General features: G+C 50.5%; 2 protein-coding genes across 2 annotated transcripts in view; both read left to right on the forward strand.

The window, feature by feature from the left end:
- The first annotated feature begins 2,241 nt into the window (after positions 1-2,241).
- On the forward strand, positions 2,242-3,192 carry LOC123277915 (olfactory receptor 5A1-like). The gene has a single exon (XM_044749963.2). The coding sequence runs from the start codon at positions 2,242-2,244 to the stop codon at positions 3,190-3,192; it is 951 nt and encodes a 316-aa protein (XP_044605898.2).
- Positions 3,193-12,151: 8,959 nt separating this feature from the next.
- Positions 12,152-19,506, forward strand: part of LOC123277916 (src substrate cortactin-like) — a 46,248-nt gene continuing 38,893 nt past the window's right edge. Inside the window, 5 exon segments of the mRNA XM_070487872.1 lie at positions 12,152-12,278; positions 14,102-14,212; positions 15,736-15,846; positions 16,380-16,490; positions 18,851-18,906. Coding sequence (XP_070343973.1) covers positions 12,167-12,278; positions 14,102-14,212; positions 15,736-15,846; positions 16,380-16,490; positions 18,851-18,906 — 501 coding nt within the window. The 5' untranslated portion in view covers positions 12,152-12,166.

Here is a 19,506-nt window from a genome sequence, read left to right on the forward strand (position 1 = left end):
AACAGAATATATCGTAGATGTAAAATCAATCTTTTTGTTGTCATGATTGTTGGTTAAGATGATGACTGTGATGATGATGAAGAATGTAGTTTTCTGCTCTGTTCTCACAAAATTCTCTTTCTATTCAGTCTCACTGTGGACAGAACCACACCTAAGTCTGGCATGATCAATACACTCATGCATCACTTAATTGTGGGGAAACATTGAGAAATGAATCATTAGTCAATTTCGTTTTTGTCTGAACATCATAGACTGTACCTCCACAAACCTCCTTGGTATACCTACTACACACCTATGCTATATGGTACTAGTCTTATAGGATCACCATCATTTATGCGGTCTGTTGGTGACTGAAATGTTGTTACGTGGCACATGACTGTACATATTCTGTCTGCTCCCATTTTTCCTTCCACATTGATCTCAAATCTTGCATTTATTTTCTAATTAGTAACTTCCTTCCTTCAGAATACTTTTCAAAAGAGTTCACCATGAAGCAAAGACAGATCTAATTTTGGGAAATGAACCCTTCTGCCTCACTTCTCAGACTACAGCCTTATGCTTCAATGGGGATTTTCTCATATTGTTCATTTTTGGTCCTAGAAGGCTGGGAAATGATTGGCGAAAAGAAAGTCATTCTGGATGGCTAATACTGACAAGTATTTGTAGTTCATAGACATAGTTTATTCCACTAATGTTGCAGTCTTTCTCCAGGGAAATCTCCAAGACTTCTGCTTTACGCAAACACAAAACTCTCAGCTACATGTGACATATATTTTCTAGGTTTCATGGCTTCCCATGATTTTCTTTCTAGTTTGAGTTCATCTGAATAAAAATATACTTGTGCTGGAGATGTTCTAATGACCACCTGAAGAGATGACAGCTATTGCATCTTGAAGAGGGCATGCAGTGTCTTATGCAAAAATATTATTTTGGTTATTTACTGTTTGGCCTGAAGACTTAGTGCTTAACTTCTCTGGACTGGCTCCAAGGAGAAAAAGAGAAAGGACTTCCAGAAATCCTGCCTCAGTTTTCTAATCCCCATGTCCCTTGCCTAAGCATCCTCATCCTTACATGAGTTCAAATCACTCTACTTCTACAGAAGTCTTGAATCTAGGAACCATGAATAGACTTGAGGGTGACAGAGAATCCAATAAAACCATATGCAGAGGTGATAAGTGGTTGCAGTTTCCTGGGTACAGGGTTCAGACTTTGTAACAGATTTTCAAATGTATCACTGACTCAAAGAAGATCAAGAGTCACTGTCTTAGATAATTTAACTTATAAGTATCTCTGATTTGAAGAAAGAAAAAGCTGCACCTGCAAAGAAAGGAGCATAATGGCTCTTTCAAACTTATCTTATCTAACTTCTCAGGTGCTTTCCTAGAATCATTAAGTTGTTCAACTCACATCCATTTCCAAACTATATCTTGTCTCTGACTCTTCCCACTATTCTATGGCATTATTTTTAGATCTCAGATGGTTTTATGAAAACAGAAAGGCAGTTACAAGATAGTCCACCCTCCCTGATTACAGTTTAGTGGAATCTTGGTTCCAAAGATTCTATGTATTTATTTATTTATTTTCTGAGGAAGATTTGCCTTGAGCTAACAGCCATTTACAATATTTCCCCTTTTTTTCTTTTTATGTGGGCTGTACCACAGCATGGCCTCTAACAGAAGAATGGTGTAGGTCAGTGTCTAGGATTCAAACCCAGGTACCCTAAGTGAAGGGCGCTGAACGTAACCGCTAGGCCCCTAGGGCTTGCCCCCGAAGGAGATTTTAAAAGACATGTACTCCAGCATCCTCATTTGGTGTATGAAGCCTCATGATTCAGGGACTTCTTCAAGCACTGATTAACATCAGAGCCATGTGTGAGGAGAATTTTTGTTTCACCATATTGAGAGATAGCAGTTTTCACCAGTTTTGTCTATTTCTGATTCTCATATATTTGTGAATTCTAGGAAGTTAAAACATGAAATTAAGACATTTCAGAGGATAATGTACTCATAATGCCAATTTACTGTCTTTTGTCCCCAAAGAGAATGAGAATGTTTACTGAAGGGAATTGTTCATTTAAGTTTGGTAATCATGCGTGGAAGACAGATTAACTCAACATGATGATTTAAGTTGTATATTTAGTCAGCTGCATGACTGGAAAAAGACGAAGAATACTTGTTTTTGTTTTTTGAGAATGAAATAATTTCCATCTGTCATCTTTTTTGTCAGTAGATGACACTAACCATGTCCATGGAAAGGAATAGAAATGAGACTTCTGTGTCCACGTTTGTCCTCCTGGGACTTTCAGATGAAAAAGAGGTGCAGCGTGTACTATTCCCAGTCTTTCTAGGGATCTACCTTATGACTCTAATCTGGAACCTGGGTCTTATCATCGTAATCAGGGTGAACTCCCACCTGCACACGCCTATGTACTTTTTTCTCAGTTTCCTATCATTTTTAGACATCTGTTATTCTTCTTCAAATAGCCCAAGAATGCTTTCAGACTTCTTAAAAGATGAAAAAAACATTTCCTTCATTGCCTGTGCCACCCAGTATTTTATTGGGTGCTGGATGGGTCAGGCTGAATGCTGCATCTTGGCCACCATGGCCTATGACAGATTTGTTGGTATCGGTAGGCCTCTGCAGTACTCGAGCATCATGGCTCCTGGCCTCTGTCATAAGTTGATTGCTGGGGCCTATGGGAGTGGTTTCCTTGGTAGCTTAGTTCAAACAGTTTCTTGCTTTCGTCTCTACTACTGTGGGCCCAACATCATTCCAAATTTCTACTGTGATGTAACCCAGATTATTTCTTTGTCTTGTTCTGATTCCCACATCAGCCAAATGATTCTGTCTCTCGAATCTATTTTTGTTGGGTTTGGTTCCTTCTTGGTAATCATCTTATCTCATGCAATCATTGTAGCTTCCATCCTGAAACTATCTTCCATCAAAGGTAGTGCCAAGGCCTTCAATACCTGTGCCTCCCACCTAGTAGTTGTGACAATCTTCTATAGCACCAGCCTCTTTATGTACCTGCATCCTAACTCTAGCCACTCCAAGAAGCAAAACAAGGTGCTGTCAGTGTTCTATGTTATCCTAATCCCCATGTTAAACCCTATTATCTATAGTTTCAGGAACAAGGAGATCAAAGAGGCCCTCAAGAGGATGACAAAGAGAGTAACACATTTATTTCCATAAAAACAATATTTGGGCAGGTGTTATTTCCCCTATAAGGAAAATAGAGATAAGAACATGTAAGAACTTTTTGTAGGTCATACAACAGCTAGATAGAGAGAAGTGAAAAACTCACTTCTTGATTCCTGGTGCCATCATATTTAGCTCACACTACCAAGCGATCAGTTTGAGGCAGTGTTATGAACATTGAATCTAGTTTAAAAGGTTTGTTCCCAGGATTATACCCACGTAGGTAAACCCCATATTTTGAGAACAGAGGTTCTGATAGACATTATATGCAGAGATAGACAAGAACCTAGGAATCCACACAGTCTTTCTCCTATGATTTTTAAAATGTCTTTTATTCATTTTCAACTGTTAAGCTTTTATATGTATTTCAATAAAATAAAATAATGTATAAAATCAAGTTGTGAAACTTAAAAATTATTTTAAAATGAGTACTTTTAATCTCCACCTCAAAGAGGGAGAGAGAGTGAGTATGAGAGGGAGGGACACAGAAAGAGAGAGATAGAAAGACTGAAGGAAAGACAGAGAAAGATAAAATATGACAGGAGAGGAGAAGAAGAAAGATTGATCTGGCTTTATTCCCAAATAAGCTTGTTCCTTCCATCTTACTCATTGAGCCTCCTTGTGAAGTGAATTTTGAAAAAGGTATGGGTGAAAGGAATGGTAGAAAGAAGGGGCACAATAAGGTCAAGAGTTAGAGAGATTCTCAGAGGCTAGAAAGAAGTCAAAGTCATCAACTTCTGGTCATAGTTGGCCTGTAGCCTGCTCTATGGTAGCTTACCAGAGACCATGCAAGACCTCAGAAATGCAGGCTGTCATGGTGTGTCTAGGGAGACAGGATCTGAGTTCCAGAGATCCGAGTCTCCCAAATATTCCTGGACCTTAAGTTTGACCAGGGAGCAGCAAAGCCAGTTTACTTGGGGGTACGATGTAGACTCGAGTCCAACTAAGAGAATTTAAAGAACATTTAAATGGACATATACTTTTAGAGGAGAATTTTTTTACTTTTTACTTTTTTAAAGATTGGAACCTAAGCTAACAACTGTTGCCAATCTATATTTTATTCTTTCTGCTTTTTTCCCCAAATCCCCCCAGTACATAGTTGTATATTTCAGTTGTGGGGCCTTCCAGTTGTGGCACGTGGGACGCCACCTCAGCGTGGCCTGATGAGTGGTGCCACATCCATGCCCAGGATCCAAACCAGCAAAAGCCTGGGCTGCCACATCGGAGTGCACAAACTTAACCACTCGGCCAGAGGGCTGGCCCCTAGAGGAGAATTTAAATAGTAAGCTTCACATATATTACATTAGTATTTATACAATACTCTACACTTCATATAGTTAAATTGCATGGATGTGATTTTTTTCTATTACCATATGAAGTTGGCAGTTGAGAAATTATCCACATTTTACAGATAGAAGCTTTGAGCATATTGAGGTCTTCCATGTTCTTCCCAGAGTAGCCACAATTCATCTTAAGTCTCACAAAATTTAATTTGTGGAGCATAGATGCTTCTTATTGACCAGAAACATGCTCTCCATGGTTTGAATGGGTGCCCTAATTCTATACTTTTGGTGTTATATTTTTAAAAACATCTTAAGAATCTGTTCAATTTAAAAGATTAATCTATTACAGTTCTTACTTGTGGGAATATCTGACTACTAACCTATTAGGAAGAGTTAAATTAAATAATTAACTCATTGCCCCACCCACCACTCTCTCTCTAGAATTAATATTAACTGAAATAGAGCAAACCAAGAATGAGACCTTCCTAAAACATCTCTGTTTCCCTAGTAATGGCAGGGTAGATGATCTCCACCAAAAAAAAAAAGACAAGAAACGTTTGTGAGAATGATCTTAAACAGATATTTTTTAATGAAGGATTAGTAATGCAGCATAATATGTTGTAAAGAACTCCAATTCAGAACACACAAATTAAACCTGCTATTAATGGGAGGCATGCTGTGTACCTCACAGGCTAAGTGCTTTATGAGCATTATCTGATTTGATTCTATGAAAAACTGCTGTATGAAGTAGCTACTATTATTAGCCCCATTTAATAGGTGATATATACTTAGGCTTGGAGAGGTTAATTTGCTCAAGGTCACACAACCAATAAATGGAAAGCTGGAATTCCACCCAGATTGGCTGACACCAATGCCCATGGTATTAACCACAATAAGTCATGGCTCTATCATGAATTAGTTTTATTGTATTCCTTTTTGCTGTGATTTCCTCACTTATGCATAGTAAATCACGCCATGTATGCCTCATAGGACTGCTGAGATGATTGATTCAGGTTAGGTATTTGAGAAAGTGCATGTATGTATTTGTCTAAAATGAAAGTGCTTTGTAAAAGTGTCCACATATCTAATTTACTGTTGTCAGGTTATATTACCAGCCAGCTGTGTCATCTTGGGCAAATCTCTTAGATCCACTGGCTTCTAGTCCCCACCTGGACATTAATGGTATTGAAACAGATGATCACTAGGTCCTTTCCACCACAAATGATTCCAAGTTCATTAAAAGAAAAGCTATAATCATGAGATCATAGTAGGACCATGAGGAAGTGTGGAATTGAATTAGAAGGGACATGGCAAAGTGGGGCATGAAAAATTAGCAGGGGAATAATTCCATGGTAAACATGACTCCAGAGAGCAAGAGCCTGGGGAGTTTTCTCCCTCTAACTCTTTTCCCTTTTAAGTGGGAAGTGTTTCTTAAAATATTTTTTACTTTATTTTTTTAAAAAAGATTTTATTTTTTTCCTTTTTCTCCCCAAAGACCCCCCCAGTGCATAGTTGTATATTTTTCATTGTGGGTCCTTCTAGTTGTGGCATGTGGGACACTGCCTCAGCGTGGTTTGATGAGCAGTGCCATGTCCGCGCCCAGGATTCGAACCAACGAAATGCTGGGCCGCCTGCAGCGGAGCGTGAGAACTTAACCACTCGGCCACGGGGCCAGCCCCTACTTTATTTTTTTTAATTGAGGTAACATTGGTTTATAACAAGTGGGAAGCGTTTTGTTTTGCTTTTTCTCTTCCTCCCTCAGTGTGGGGCCCTGCCCGTCTTCCTGTTCTGCACTCGCCTCCAAGCTCTCTGTATTGGGGTGGGCCAGACACCTGTAACAAATTGACTGCGCAGATCATGTCTTAAACACAGGATTTCATTTCCATCTCATGCAACAGGCCAGGGTGTATGTTCCCGGTCAGACAGAGGAGGAGGAGGGGATGGTAAGGAAGATCTGTTCCGTTCAGTCTCGCAGGGACCCAGGCTAGTGGGGGCTCTGCCGTCTCCAGCACATGGCTTCCAAGGTCTACCTGTCACCTTAATGTGGCTGGCTGAATAACGGCCCCCGAGAATGTCCATTCGGCAATCGTCAGAACATGTGAATATTACCTTATATGGAAAAAGGGACTCTGGAGATTCTCCTGGATTATCCGGTTGGGTCCTGAGTGTGATCACAAGGTCCCCACAACAGGGAGGCAGTGAGAGATTCCACCACAGAGAGGAAGTAGATGTGACAACAGAAGCCTGAGTCTCAGTGACTCAAGCAAGAGGCCCCGAGGCACGGAATGCAGGTGCAGGTGGCCTTCAGAAGCTGGAAGGGGCAGCGGGCTCTTCCTTGGGGTCTCTCTTTGGCCTTGACTTTGGCCCAACGAAACTGATTTCAGACTTCCGGCCTCCAGAACTGTAAGTATCTGCATTTTTCAGCCACGACCTTGGTTGTAATTCGTCCCAGCAGCAACGGGCACGGATCCATCTTTGCCGTCATCCCAACCTATGGTAAGGGGGAAGCCGTGCGGGTGTTTTTACGGGCCAGAAAGCGGTGCATATCCTCCTCTCTCATGTTCCATTGTGAGATCTTGGTTATGTGGCCGCAGCCGTCACCAAAGAAGCTGGGAGATGTGGAGCTGTGCAGCCAGAGGCCCAGTGAGTCCAGAAGGAGGGCTGGGGATCCACTCTCTGCCACACCGAGTTATCCCGCCCTACGTGGTGGTGTGGACGCCATGGAGGCTGTCCGTGCCCTGAGGCAGGAGCTGACCTGCTCGAGTCCTGTTGTGGGCTGGGCAGGTTGTCCTCACTGCATTTGCCTTTTCGGCTTCTTGGACCAGGGTGGGCACCCCGGGCCCAGCAGGCCTGCAGCCTCAGCCCCCCACGTCACATTTCTATTCACTTCCGGTCCATAGAGACATTCAACTTGTTTTTGAGCACGGCTAAACCTTTTCGCTTTCCAAATTTGACGTTGTATCTGTCATTGCTACTTGGCCAGCCAGTCTCTGCCACACACTCTCCTGACACGGTGTGTCAAAGGGGAGACGGGCCCTGCCTTTTGCCTTTTCACCAGCAGTGACTCTGAAGCAGTCTGTTCTCCACAGAGACGCTGGATGGGTCTGGGTGTCACAAACGGCTCACGCCCCACCTCCCGCTGAAAGCCCCAGTGAGCTCTGGCTGTCCTCATTTGGGAAATGGAAGCAACAATACCCACCTCACAGAGAGAAAGTAATGAGAGGCTGCTTGCGGGGGTGGGGGGGAGCGGGGCACAGGGGTTGACTGCTAACGAGGTGGGCTTGTTTGGGGGGGATGAAAATGTTCTAAAATTAGGTCGTGGAGATGGTTGCACCACCCTGTGACTATATTAAAAACCACAGAATTGTACACTTTGAGTGTACTATATTTTATGTAAATCACATCTCAATAAGATGCTCTTAAAAATAATTTTCAACTCATAAAGCTGTTTCCAGGGAAAAATGAACCATCCTGTATTAAAAGGATTACCTTGTATCCACAATCGCTATGTGGCCAGCTGGTCTGGGCCACACGCTCTCCTGAGGGGCAGAAGCCACGTGGCCCGCAGGCTGCCTCCCCAGTGTTAGCTCCCCTCCTTCCAGTTCTGACTTCCTCATTTAGCCTAAAACCCCTCATTCTTCCCAGTCACTCAGTCAAGAAACCGCCTTCTGGGGGCCGGCCCGGTGGCGCAGCAGTTAAGTTCGCACGTTCTGCTTCGGAGGCCTGGGGTTCGCCGGTTCGGATCCCGGGTGTGGAATGGCACCGCTTGGCACGCCATGCTGTGGCAAGCATCCCACATAGAAAGTAGCGGAAGATGGGCACGGATGTGAGCTCAGGGCCAGTCTTCCTCAGCAAAAAGAGGAGGATTGGTGGCAGATGTTAGCTCAGGGCTAATCTTTCTCAAAAAAAAGAAAAGAAAAGAAAAGAAAAGAAACCTCCTTCTGGAGCCTTCTCCAGAGTCTTTTTAACCACCTGGTTTTCGTATTCAGGTTCCTTGTGAACAGGTGGGAATTCTGATTTTCAGGGGCCCTAGGCACTTCTGCCTTTGTGGGCTCCTTCCTCTATGGGGAAAAAACATTATATTTTACAATAGCATTGATACAAAGATGACTCCAGTAACATCACATTTATAGAACATACATACTTTCTCCAACCTAAATGTTAATTTTCTTCTTCTGCTTTTAAAATAAAGCCCTTTCGTAGGCCTTTGTGGTGGGCTGATGGTGGCCTCCAAAAAGATGCGTCCACTTCCTGATCCCCTGCGTTGGGATATTACTTCATACGGCCACAGAGAGGGTTCAGTTAAAGACTTGAGGAGTTATCCTGGATTCTCCCGGGGGCACGAAATGCAGTCCCGTGTCTCCTTCTGAGAGAGAGGCAGTGGGGGCTTCAGAGGGACACACAGAGGAGAAGAGAAGGTCACGTGCAGCCAGAGGCAGCGCCTGGACGATGCAGCCGCAAGCCAAGGCTAGCCGGCAGCCACCAGAAGCTGGAAGAGACAGGAAAGCTTTCTCCCCGCCAGCGTCCAGGAGGGATGCACGCCTGCCCACACCTCGGTTTCCAATTTCCGATCTCCAGGTGGGGAGAGAATAACTTTCGGTTGTTGTATAAATCCTAGACCACGGTAACTGGGTCCAGCAGCCCCTGAAAGTGCACATAGCCCTACAGGCATCCGGGCCGCAGGGACCGGGTCCCCGGCGCATCCCAGAGATGTCCCCGCTCGTCGTCCCTGCCTCTCGCACTGTCCCCTTTGTATTCCGTTAGGACCATCATGGCAGGGGCGGCCAGGGAACGTGCTGGCTCGTGGAAGGGAACGGAGTAAGGAGGACCCGGCCTTGGGGACCGCAGGCGCCGTCCAGGCCCGGCTCCTCCGCCCCCGCGGGCTATCAGCTCAGCGAGGAGACACGTGCACCGCCGGCGGGCCTCCATCCCGCCCTCGCTGCCGGGAGAACACAACTTCCGGGTCTCCTGGAAGCCTCCGCCAAGTCCCATTGGACCCGGTTGAAGCACGTGCTTGCTCCTGAGCCAATCAGCGTTAGAGGAGTGCAGTGAGCTGATTGGCTGAGGCCTAGGTCTCGGGATGCTCCCTGGAGCTCAGGCTGAGGCTCCCTCCGCAAGTTGGACGGCAGGTCATGGAAGGAAAGGTGGGGAAACCTGAGGCAGAATTGAGGTATCCACAGTTTTCCCATTGAAAGAGGGTGCTCTGAATAATGTCTCCCAGACCACAGGTGTGGGTCCCAACTGGGGTCTCGCCCACTTGCTATGTGGCTTCAGGTAGGGCACCCAGCCTCTCTGATCTCCTGCATCTCTGCTTTAGTAAAATGCAGATACCTTACCCTGCCTGCCTGCCTCGCGGGCTTTCGGTTCCCCTTACAGCCAACTAAGGTGCAACACTTATGGGGCACTTTCTGTGTGCCTGGCCCTGGGCTAATCCAACGACATGCGGTCGCCGTATTACAGCTCCAGGGTGCAGGTGCTAGCTGCGCAGATGGGGAGCTGGACACGTCACCACCCGCTCCGCTCACTGTGTGTAGTAGCGATGGGCGTGAAAACACTTCTATCAGTCTGACCTCGATGTTTCCCATTCTCTTCCATCTCTGCGCCTTTGCTTGAATTTCTTCCTCTTCCCGGGACGCCTTCCTACCTTTTATGACCTCATCCTGCTTACTCTCAAAGCCCCAACTCAAGCCACGTCTCCAGCATCACTTCTTGGACCTCACCTCGATGTGCCACGGCCCCTCCAATGGACCAAGTCCAAAACTCTATTCTTACTCTCCCCACTCCATCTTGATGCCTCTCTGCCCCACCGCTGCCCGTTTCCCCATCTAGGCGCCTACTCAGATGCTCAGAGTCACCCTTTTGTAAGGAAAAATTTCAGACTTCAGCATGGGCACAACTTATCACTGGATATTCTTTCAACAGAACGCCGGAGCCTCCGATGATCATCTCATTCCGTGGGATGTGTGCCTCTGTTCTTGCCTAATCTATTTCATACCTCTGGAAAACAGACAGCAGTGCAAGTAATTCTTGTCTATAGAAGCTCAAATTAGCTGTGTCCAGTGACATACGAGTGACTGTTGCCCTACGGGCAGACCAGTTTTTGCAAATTCGTTTCAGCATTCCTTTGACTTCTCCTTTGAATAAGTTGTAACATTTTATCACTTCATTCGTTATTAAGGTAAATAAAATCTTTGATGTGTTCATTTTATATACGCATGAAAATAGTTTTCTTTTTGAAAAAAATTATCCTTTGACACCTGACATCTCCTTCCCCACCCCACAGCCCCATCCATCCTCAAGCCTGACAATTTAACTTTCTCAATGTCTCTTGTATCCACTCGCTTCTCTCCCTCTTACCCGCCACCACCAGTCTGCCTGAACTGGCTGTCCGAGCTCCTGCCTGGCCCTCTTCCCATCCGTTCTCCACACAGCTGTTAGAGGGATTTCACTACCGTCCAAACTGCATGATGTCTCTTCTCTGTTTAACTTCCTCCAAGGACTTCCCATTTCTTTTAGAATAAAGACCAAGGTCCTTGCTGTGCCCTTCCAACCTCTCCATGACCCGGCCCCATCCCACCCCACTTCCCTGCTTCATCACCACACTTCCGCTACACTGAACTGCCTTCAGTTCCTCTGTGGCAAGACCTTTCCGATCCCAGGGCCTGTGCACGTGCTGTTTTCTCACCTGGAAAATTCTTCGCTCCTTACCTGGTTTACTTCTATTTGGCCTTCAGATCTTGGCACAAAGGTGAATTGCTCAAAGAAACCTTGTCTGATCTCTTGGATGACTTCATGTCCCACCTTTTCCCCAGTATAATTTCATGACACCTTTGACTTCTTCCTCACAGCATTTATCTTTTTTCCTAATTATCTATCTATGTGATTAACGCCTGATTCCCCTTCTAGGCTGGAAGGTTCCTGAAGGCAAGGGCTGTGTTTATTCTGCTGACCTTCTATCTCTGATGCATACCTGACCTTCTCTGGATGGACAGAAGAATGGATGATGAATGGATGGATGATGGATAGATGGATGGTGGGGTGGGTAAATGGAGGGTGGATGGGTGGATAGAGAAGATGGATGATGGATGGATGGATGTGTGGGTGAGGGATGGATAGAAGGATGGGTGGATGAATGGAGGCTGGGTGGACAGATGGATGACAGATGGATGGGCGGATAGAATGGAGGGTGGATGGAAGAAAAGGGATGATGGATGGATGGATGATGAATGAATGGATGGATGATGGATGGATGAATAGAGAACAGATGGACGGATAGATGTATGGGTGATGGATGGATGGATGGATGGATGGATGGAGGGGTGGATGATGAAGACGCTCGTCCCTCCAGCTGACTGGCGGTCAAATTCACCTCTTGTGAGTCCTCAGGGCTCATGCACTGGGCACTGACCCCCAGGCCTGGCTCATTTTCCCTTTCTCACCCCGGGCAGAGTTGTCAATCCTCGAGACCCACCTGGGATCGTCTGCATCTGAGCACACTCTCGTGCGCACACGGTGGGCGCTCCGTACATTGACTCTGCGTGTAGGAACAGAGTGTTTCCAGGCACGCTTTGCAGGCTCGCACCCCGGCGGAGCTCGGCCCGCGCTGCCCGCGCACGCGCGCGAGGGAGGCGGCCGGGCGAGGGGCGGGACGTGCCGGGGAGGGGCGGGGCCTCGTCGGGACCTGGATGAGGCCCCGCCCCCGCCCAAGGAACCGGAAGTGGAGCCGGGCGCCTGGGAGCGGCGGGCGCGGAGGGGCCGGGGCCGGAGTCGAGTGGGGCCGGACGGAGCCAGGCGGCGGTGAGCGAGCGCGGCTCTCGCCGGGCGGGGGGGGCCGGCCCCTCCGCGGCGCTCCTGGGGCGCCCCCGGGCCCCGAAAAGGGAAGGAAGCGGCGGCCGCAGCGGTCTAGCCGCTCTTCCGCTCGCGGTTTCGGGTCGGCCGCGGGGGGAGCGTGGGCGAGGCTTCCCCAGGCCGGGGAGCCGGGGCCGGGGGCCGGGGGCCGGGGGACCGCGGGGTGAGGGGCGGGGCGCCGAGCGGTGGGGAGGGCCTGGTGTCGGGGAGGGAAGGGCAGTTCTGAGGTTTAGGGGTCCGAAGGGGAGGGGCCGGGGCTGCAGGGAGGAAGGGGAGGAGAGGGCCAGACGGGGAGGGGGTCTGGGGTCTGAGAGGGTGCCCGGGACCCGGGGGCTAGGAGAAGAGAGAGTGGAGGAGCCGAGGGTCGGAGGGGGGCGAGGTGCGAGAGAGGCCATGCTGGGAGGGGGTAGGGTCCGGGGGGAGGGGCTCAGGGCCCAGGGGTTTAGGGGACGGGGGTGGAGGGCCGAGGGGAAGGGGCTGGGGTCCAAGCGGGGCGAGGTAGGAGAGGGGCCCTGCGGGGAGGGGTCCGGGATCGGGGGCGACGGGATCAGGGCCCTGGGGTTTAGGGGAAGGAGTTGGAGGGCCGACGGGGAGGGGCTTGGGTCCAAGCGGGGCGAGGTAGGAGTGGGGCCCTGCGGGGAAGGACCGAGAGGGGCCGGGGTCTCCCTGGCGCCCGGGCGGGGCCGTCGCAGCCGCGGCTCCTGCGGCCCGGCCCCCACCTACAGAGGGGTTTAGCAATCAGGTCACTGGAAATGCAGCGACACGCGCAGCTGCAGACGGCCGAGAGGCTCTAAATTTGGAGCCATCCCTCTTCTGGCTGTGTTGGAAATCAGCAGAAAGGTGCTTCTGGGTTTTTGGTTCCTCTGTTTGAATCGCCTGAGTGTTGCACCAGGAACTCGATCCCCGCGGGCGGCCTCCCTGGAGCGGGTGCGGGGCTTCCTCCGCCCGCGGTCTGTGGACGTGTCGGGCCTGGGGGCGGGGGTGGGATGGGGGGGTTCCGTTTCCCGCTGATCGCAGCGCTGGCGGCATCCCCAGTGAGCGCGCCGCTTGGCGCAGGGCTGCGTGGGCCCCGCGGCGCTCTGCCTGGCTAATCCCCCAGGCCCTGACCGCGGGATTCAGCCGGGCGCCGGCTGGCGAGGGCTGAGATCCCAGGGCTGTGGGTCGGTGGGCCCCCCTGCCCGTGGCTGAGCGCGGCTGAGCCCCTGGCGCAGTCCTGACTCTCCTCTGGTTGGAAAAGTGCTCCCAGATGCTCAGGGAGCCGGGCAGAGTCCTAGAGGCAACTTTCAGACCCGCTGGAAGAAGGAGCCAAGGGGATGCAGAGTTGGTTTTGATCCTCTGCCCCCCAGGAACTGGAAGTTACCCCCACCCCGTTCCCGCCCCACAGCTGACTTGTAGTGGAAGCATCTTGTTAGACTTATTCTTGAAACACTTTTGAGTGTATGTAAGTGGTGATTCAGACCTTTGCTCGCTGCCGTGCAGTCGGTGCTCAGAAAGTGTCTGAACGGTGAACTTCCGAGGTGGGAACGCAGTTCACGTCTGCCATCATGAACGAAGTGCCCCTAACAGGTGAAAGGGACGCTGTAGACTGAGTCGAGCGTCACGCGTGGGTGACAGTGGGTGGCACGCGTGGGTGACAGTGGGTGGCTCATGTGTTTTAGAATGTGTGCTTGATCTCTTGCTGAGTCACACCGCGAGTCGTTTCTGTTCTGGTTCAACCAAGCGCCGGGTTAGCTCATATCTGCTCCCATGCCCACTGCTGCGTGTCTCCACAGACTACTCCAGCAGCCTCGGCGGCAAGTATGGCGTGCAGGCCGACCGGGTGGACAAGAGCGCCGTGGGCTTCGACTACCAGGGCAAGACGGAGAAGCACGAGTCGCAGAAAGGTCCGCCCGGGCGGCGCCCCGCAGCCCGTGCACCGCGCGGCCTGCCCCCTCGCCGCTGCTTCCCACACGCTTACAGACATGCGCACTGGGGCGTTTCCCCTGTGTACGGCGGGTCACGTTATAGTTACACGGTTTTTTAACTCAAACGTTTGGCCGTTGTTGTTCCGTTCAGGTCAGCGTAGGGGTCTGTCGCGTTTTTGGTGACTGCTCAGTCCTTGTGGTGGGAAGATCCCGTAGTCTACGTAACCATTCCTCTGTGGAATGTACAAGTTAGGTTATTTTCAATTTTCGATGTTAAAAGTCGACTGCATGAGTATTCTTCTCCCTGTGTCTTATGTACGTAAGTGGTTATTCAAGAGTAAATTCCTAGAAATATAATTGGGTCAGAGAACACTGAATTAAAATTTCGATAGATTGCCAGATTGTCCTCAGAAGCCGTGCTGGCTTCCTTCGCTGTGGCGGCCTCGCGGGTCACTTACTGCCGTCACCCGGCGAGGGCTGTAGGTGGAGGGCGTTAGATTCAGCCCCTCCTGCAGAGGCCATGAACCGTTGGTTCTCCTCATTGTTTTGTTTGGCCTGTACATTTAGATTTTTTAAAATGATTGCCAACATATAAAAACTGAGAGCTCACGTATTTAAAAAAATCCCAGGTTTCTTTAAAGAACAAAACCAAAACCCAGCACTGGAAACCCCACTGGCTTGGCGTTTCTCCGAGGAGCTGGCCGTGGGCCAGCCCAGTGTCCCTTTGCCGCAGGTGTCACTTCCGTTACAGCAGGTGGCGTGCGGTGCGGGGTCGCTGTCACTGCCTTCTCTCCCTCCCTCCTTGGAGCAGACCTGTGCTCCTCTGCCCCACGCGCACCCAGTTCCTCAGGACCTGCTGCTGGATGCCTTGCAGTCTGCACTGACTTTCTCCCCAAGAGGCCTCTGGGGCAGAGGAAATGCCACTCTGGGAGGTCGGGGGCACAGCCCCAAGTGCCTGGGCAGGCAGGCTCCTCGGCAGCCCCAGGCCTTTGCGGAAGGGGTTTGCTCTGCGCGCTCGTGCGTTGACGTGCCCACGATGGAGTCCTCCTTTAGTGCAGAGAGAACCATTCCACTGGCGGAGCTTTGAGAGCTGGTGTTTCTGGAGGGCGTTCCAGGTTTATCCTGTCTTTGCAGGCACCCCTGCATGCCTCTCCTTGTGCTGGTCCATGAAGCAGAGGGACCCATTAAAAGCCGGCTGCTCGGCTCGTGCTGATCCAGAAGCTTTGTAATAAACTGTTACTCCATGCTGTCTTTTGGAATGAAGGAAAGATGCTACAGTTATAAATCTGCTGTCTTTATAGGACTCTTCCTAGTCCTGTTATTACATACGAGCAAGACTTTTAGATATTTTCTGTATCAGTGATCTTATAGTGAGCCTAAAAGATTTTTGGTTTATATTTTTTTTAATTGAGTGTTAAAAGTACTTTCTTGAAGCCTGCTGGAATCCACAGCTTGCTCGCTGGTTGTGTTGCTGGCCTGTAAACTGCTTTCCTTGTTTTTAGATTACTCCAAAGGCTTCGGTGGCAAGTACGGTATCGACAAGGACAAGGTGGATAAAAGTGCCGTCGGCTTTGAGTATCAAGGCAAAACAGAGAAGCACGAGTCCCAGACAGGTGCCTGCATCTTACCAGCTCTCCAGCCGGTGACCATTAACGGGACGGGTGGTAACCAGAGCAGCAGACAGGGACGGAGCGTAACCAGCAGCCCTTAATACGGACATCTCTCAGTTAAGCAGCCAGCTTTAAAACAGCAAAGCAGAAACACAGCTGTTACATGAGAGATCGACTCTTGCCAGTTTTTTTGGCTCTAACACCCCAGCAGTGCCGCTTGTGCTAATAGTGTCGCGTGTGTAAGTGGTGGGACTGTGGGGCTCCGGTTGCTGCTTAAGCTGCATCGCTTGGCGCTGCTTCTGTGGGGTCCCGTCTGCGTTTATTCGGAACGCTGGGATTACAGATGGGGTCAGTTTCCATACGCTGTATGAGGAGGGCCTCTTGATGAGTGTTACCTAAAGTTTTACCGAAGATCTGAGAGAGAAGGGATGAATTGAGCGAATTGTGTGTATTGACGTGCATTGAAAAACATGTTTTCTCTCTGTTGCCCGGGCTATCTGTTAATACCAGTTTGTGTCCTTTTTCTAATCCATTAGACTACGTGAAAGGGTTTGGAGGAAAATTTGGTGTGCTGACAGACAGACAAGACAAATGTGCTCTTGGCCGGGATCACCAGGAGAAATTGCAGCTGCACGAATCTCAAAAAGGTACCTTCATTTTGAATCTCCTACTTGGGATCGTTTCCCGAGTTTATTTCCCTTCCCAGGTCCGTCACTGTGCCGTGTTTTTGCCGTGTCTCTGTAGCAGTGGTGTTGTGTCTTCAGTGTGGGAGGTTGTCGTAGCCCTCCCGTGATTTGAGACAGCCCTTCAGCTAGAGGAGTGAGGAACCCCCGTCCCCTCCCACGGGAGGGCTCCCGCGAGAAGGCCCCATGTCACTGGGCTTCTGGAGCGCTGGTCACTGCCTGCAGCAGCTCTGGGAACGCTGTTTTCTGCCCTGAGGGGGCGGCCAGAGGGGCGACAGCGATCCAGTCCATGAATTGGTGCTGATAAAGCATGCTGTAGGCTGTGGAAGGGGATGCCTCCTCTCTGCCCAGGAGTGTGTGCTTTCCACGACAGAACCATGTCCCTGGGAAAGTAGCACGTGGGGACGGGAGACCTCTGAGTGAGCCCCAGACTCACCCCGTCCTTTCAGCCAGCACAGATGGAGGTGGGGCTGGTACGCGTTGCCGTGCAGTAACCTCGTGTATAACGTGTCTCTTTCTTCACATGCGCAGAGATGCGTTCTCTTGTCTGCAGCGTGGGTAGGACCTAGAAAGAAACCTCAAAGCGTGGAGTGGCTTTCCCGAATTACTTGAAATACAGTTCCTAACCTGGTCTCTGATCTTGGCTGGAGTGTTAAGAGTTTGAGTTTGCCCTCTAACCTTTGAGCCCAGTTTTGACTGTTGCTGAGCCTGCGAGCTGGCTCTGCAGCCCCTGAGCCTGGCAGAGCTTTTCCTTTCTCTAAACGATGTACTTGATTCTTGCCCATGCTCCCACGATTCTAACCAAACTGTGTTTCCTCTCTCGGTTTTCTCCACTGTTGCTTGTGGATTTCCAGGTTATAAGACTGGTTTCGGAGGCAGATTTGGTGTTCAGTCCGAGAGGCAGGACTCCTGTGCTGTGGGGTTTGATTACAAGGAGAGACTGGCCAAGCACGAGTCCCAGCAAGGCACAGTTGCTCACCACCCCCCGCCCCCGCCTCCCCTCCAGTGCGGCCACTTCTAGCACAGACTTCCAGCCTCAGCCTTGCCAGCACCCTCTGTGCCCTCGAGGGGCACTCGGGCGTTGAAACCCAGGTGTATGCTGGAGCCATGGTCGCCTGCACTCCTCCCACCCCCATTCACTTGTTCCCTGGCACCATGGGGTTTGTGCTTGGCAAGACATGGCCGTAGTTTGCAGGGTGTGTTGCCCTAAACCCATAACGTGGCTCCGTCCTGGAGTGGGGTGTCCCTGGTCTCCCAGCAGCCTTCTGCTGGAGCTCTTGCTGTTGACCGTGACTTACCTACTGAGTAAGCCACCTGACTGCCTCTGAGACGGGGAGAACCATGTTTAGTTCAGCCAGAGGCGCGGGACACCAAGGGGCAGGGGCAGGGGCAGGGCAGCCGTGTTCTGTGTGGTCTCTGTTTCATCATGGTGGTGTTTTTTTGACCGGGGGTGGGAGGTGTTTTTCGTTTGTTTTGGTTTTTTTGACGACACCACCTACGTATAACTTCCTCACACAGAGCTAAACGGTATGTACAGGAAGCTAAGAAGACACAGGAAATTTCTAGGTGTATCTGTTGGGAGTCCACACGGTGAACACATTTCTCCTTAGAGCAGTTATTTAATTGCTGTCCAAATTCGGACTTGGCCGTTAGAACCTGGACACACGAGCGGAAGACAAGGACGGTCCTCCTTGCCAGGGCAGAGCGTAGGCTCTGTCCCCTGGTTGGGAACACACGGCCGTGTTCAGGCGAGGGACGGCGGACGCAGCTGATCTGGTGCTGATCCGGCAGCCTGCGCGGAGATGGCCTTGGCTCTGCGTGGCCTTAACGCCGTGTGACGGTGTGACTGTCATGGAGATCTGTGTTGCTACGTCCTAAGAGTTGGCTGGTAGAATTTCCCCATGGAATTTTTTTTTTTTCTTTTAAAAAGCAAGAAAACAGCTGCCTCGAGCCTCTGCCTAGTCCTAGTAGGGCGGGAGCGGTGCCAGGTGGAGGACTGTGCTGTTGGAGTGGCACGCTGCCCCGCGCCTGTGCTGGGCCCTCGGCTCACGGCCTGCCAGCCCACACGGCACCCTCTGTCCCTCAGGAGAGCGCGGGACGCATGCGCACACCCCTTTTCTGCTTCTCCCCCGCCTGTGTGCTGAACACCACGGGTAGAAACCAACTCAGCTTGCAAGTGAGGACCGCGTGGGGTGCGGTTCTGGTCTCTTTCTGCTCGGGGTGCGTCTTCTTGGGCTGTTTCTGGATCTGTTTGCATGCCTCTGCCCCGGGCACCTCGCTGGTCCTCAGCCTAAGTGTAAGTGTTGTGTTGTGCCACTTTGCAGACTATTCCAAAGGATTCGGCGGAAAGTACGGGGTCCAGAATGACCGGATGGACAAGGTAAGGATTCCAGATCCAGGCCTGAGTGTCTTCTGCTGCCGTGTTCGGGAATTTAGGAGGTCCAGGAATTCGTGGAGCTCTTGGTGTGTCAGCGCACGGCTCCGTGGATGGTCTGGGGTGGGGTGTGGCTCAGGTTTTCAGAAGCACGAACGTTTAAGTCGGGCACGTGTCATCACTGATGGTGCCGATTGCTGACCTGTATGCCAGGCCTCGTCTACCGGTCACGGACATCCTCTCCGGTACCCGACATGGTCGTGCTGTGGGGGAGAGACTGTCCCTGTCCCCTTTTGCATTTGGGGGTCCCTGGCCAGGCAGGCTCAGTGCTTGGCCACAGCATAGCAGCAAGTGGCGGGGCCACCTTTGGAAGCCAGGCATTAGGCTCTGGGGCCAACACGAGACCCTTGAGGACATGTGGCTGTTTGAATCCAAAGTAGTTAGCGGTAAACCGGTTGGAAATTGAGCTCCTTGGTCACACTGTCCATGTCAGGAGCTCAGTAGGCACGCGTGGCGGCGGCGGCTCTGGGAGCGCGCGGGTCTAGAACATCTGTATCATGGTTCATGGTGGAAGGTCCACGGGACAGGGACCGTCTCGAGGCAGGT

Source organism: Equus asinus, chromosome 17 (genome assembly GCF_041296235.1).
Source record: "Equus asinus isolate D_3611 breed Donkey chromosome 17, EquAss-T2T_v2, whole genome shotgun sequence".
NCBI lineage: Eukaryota > Metazoa > Chordata > Mammalia > Perissodactyla > Equidae > Equus > Equus asinus.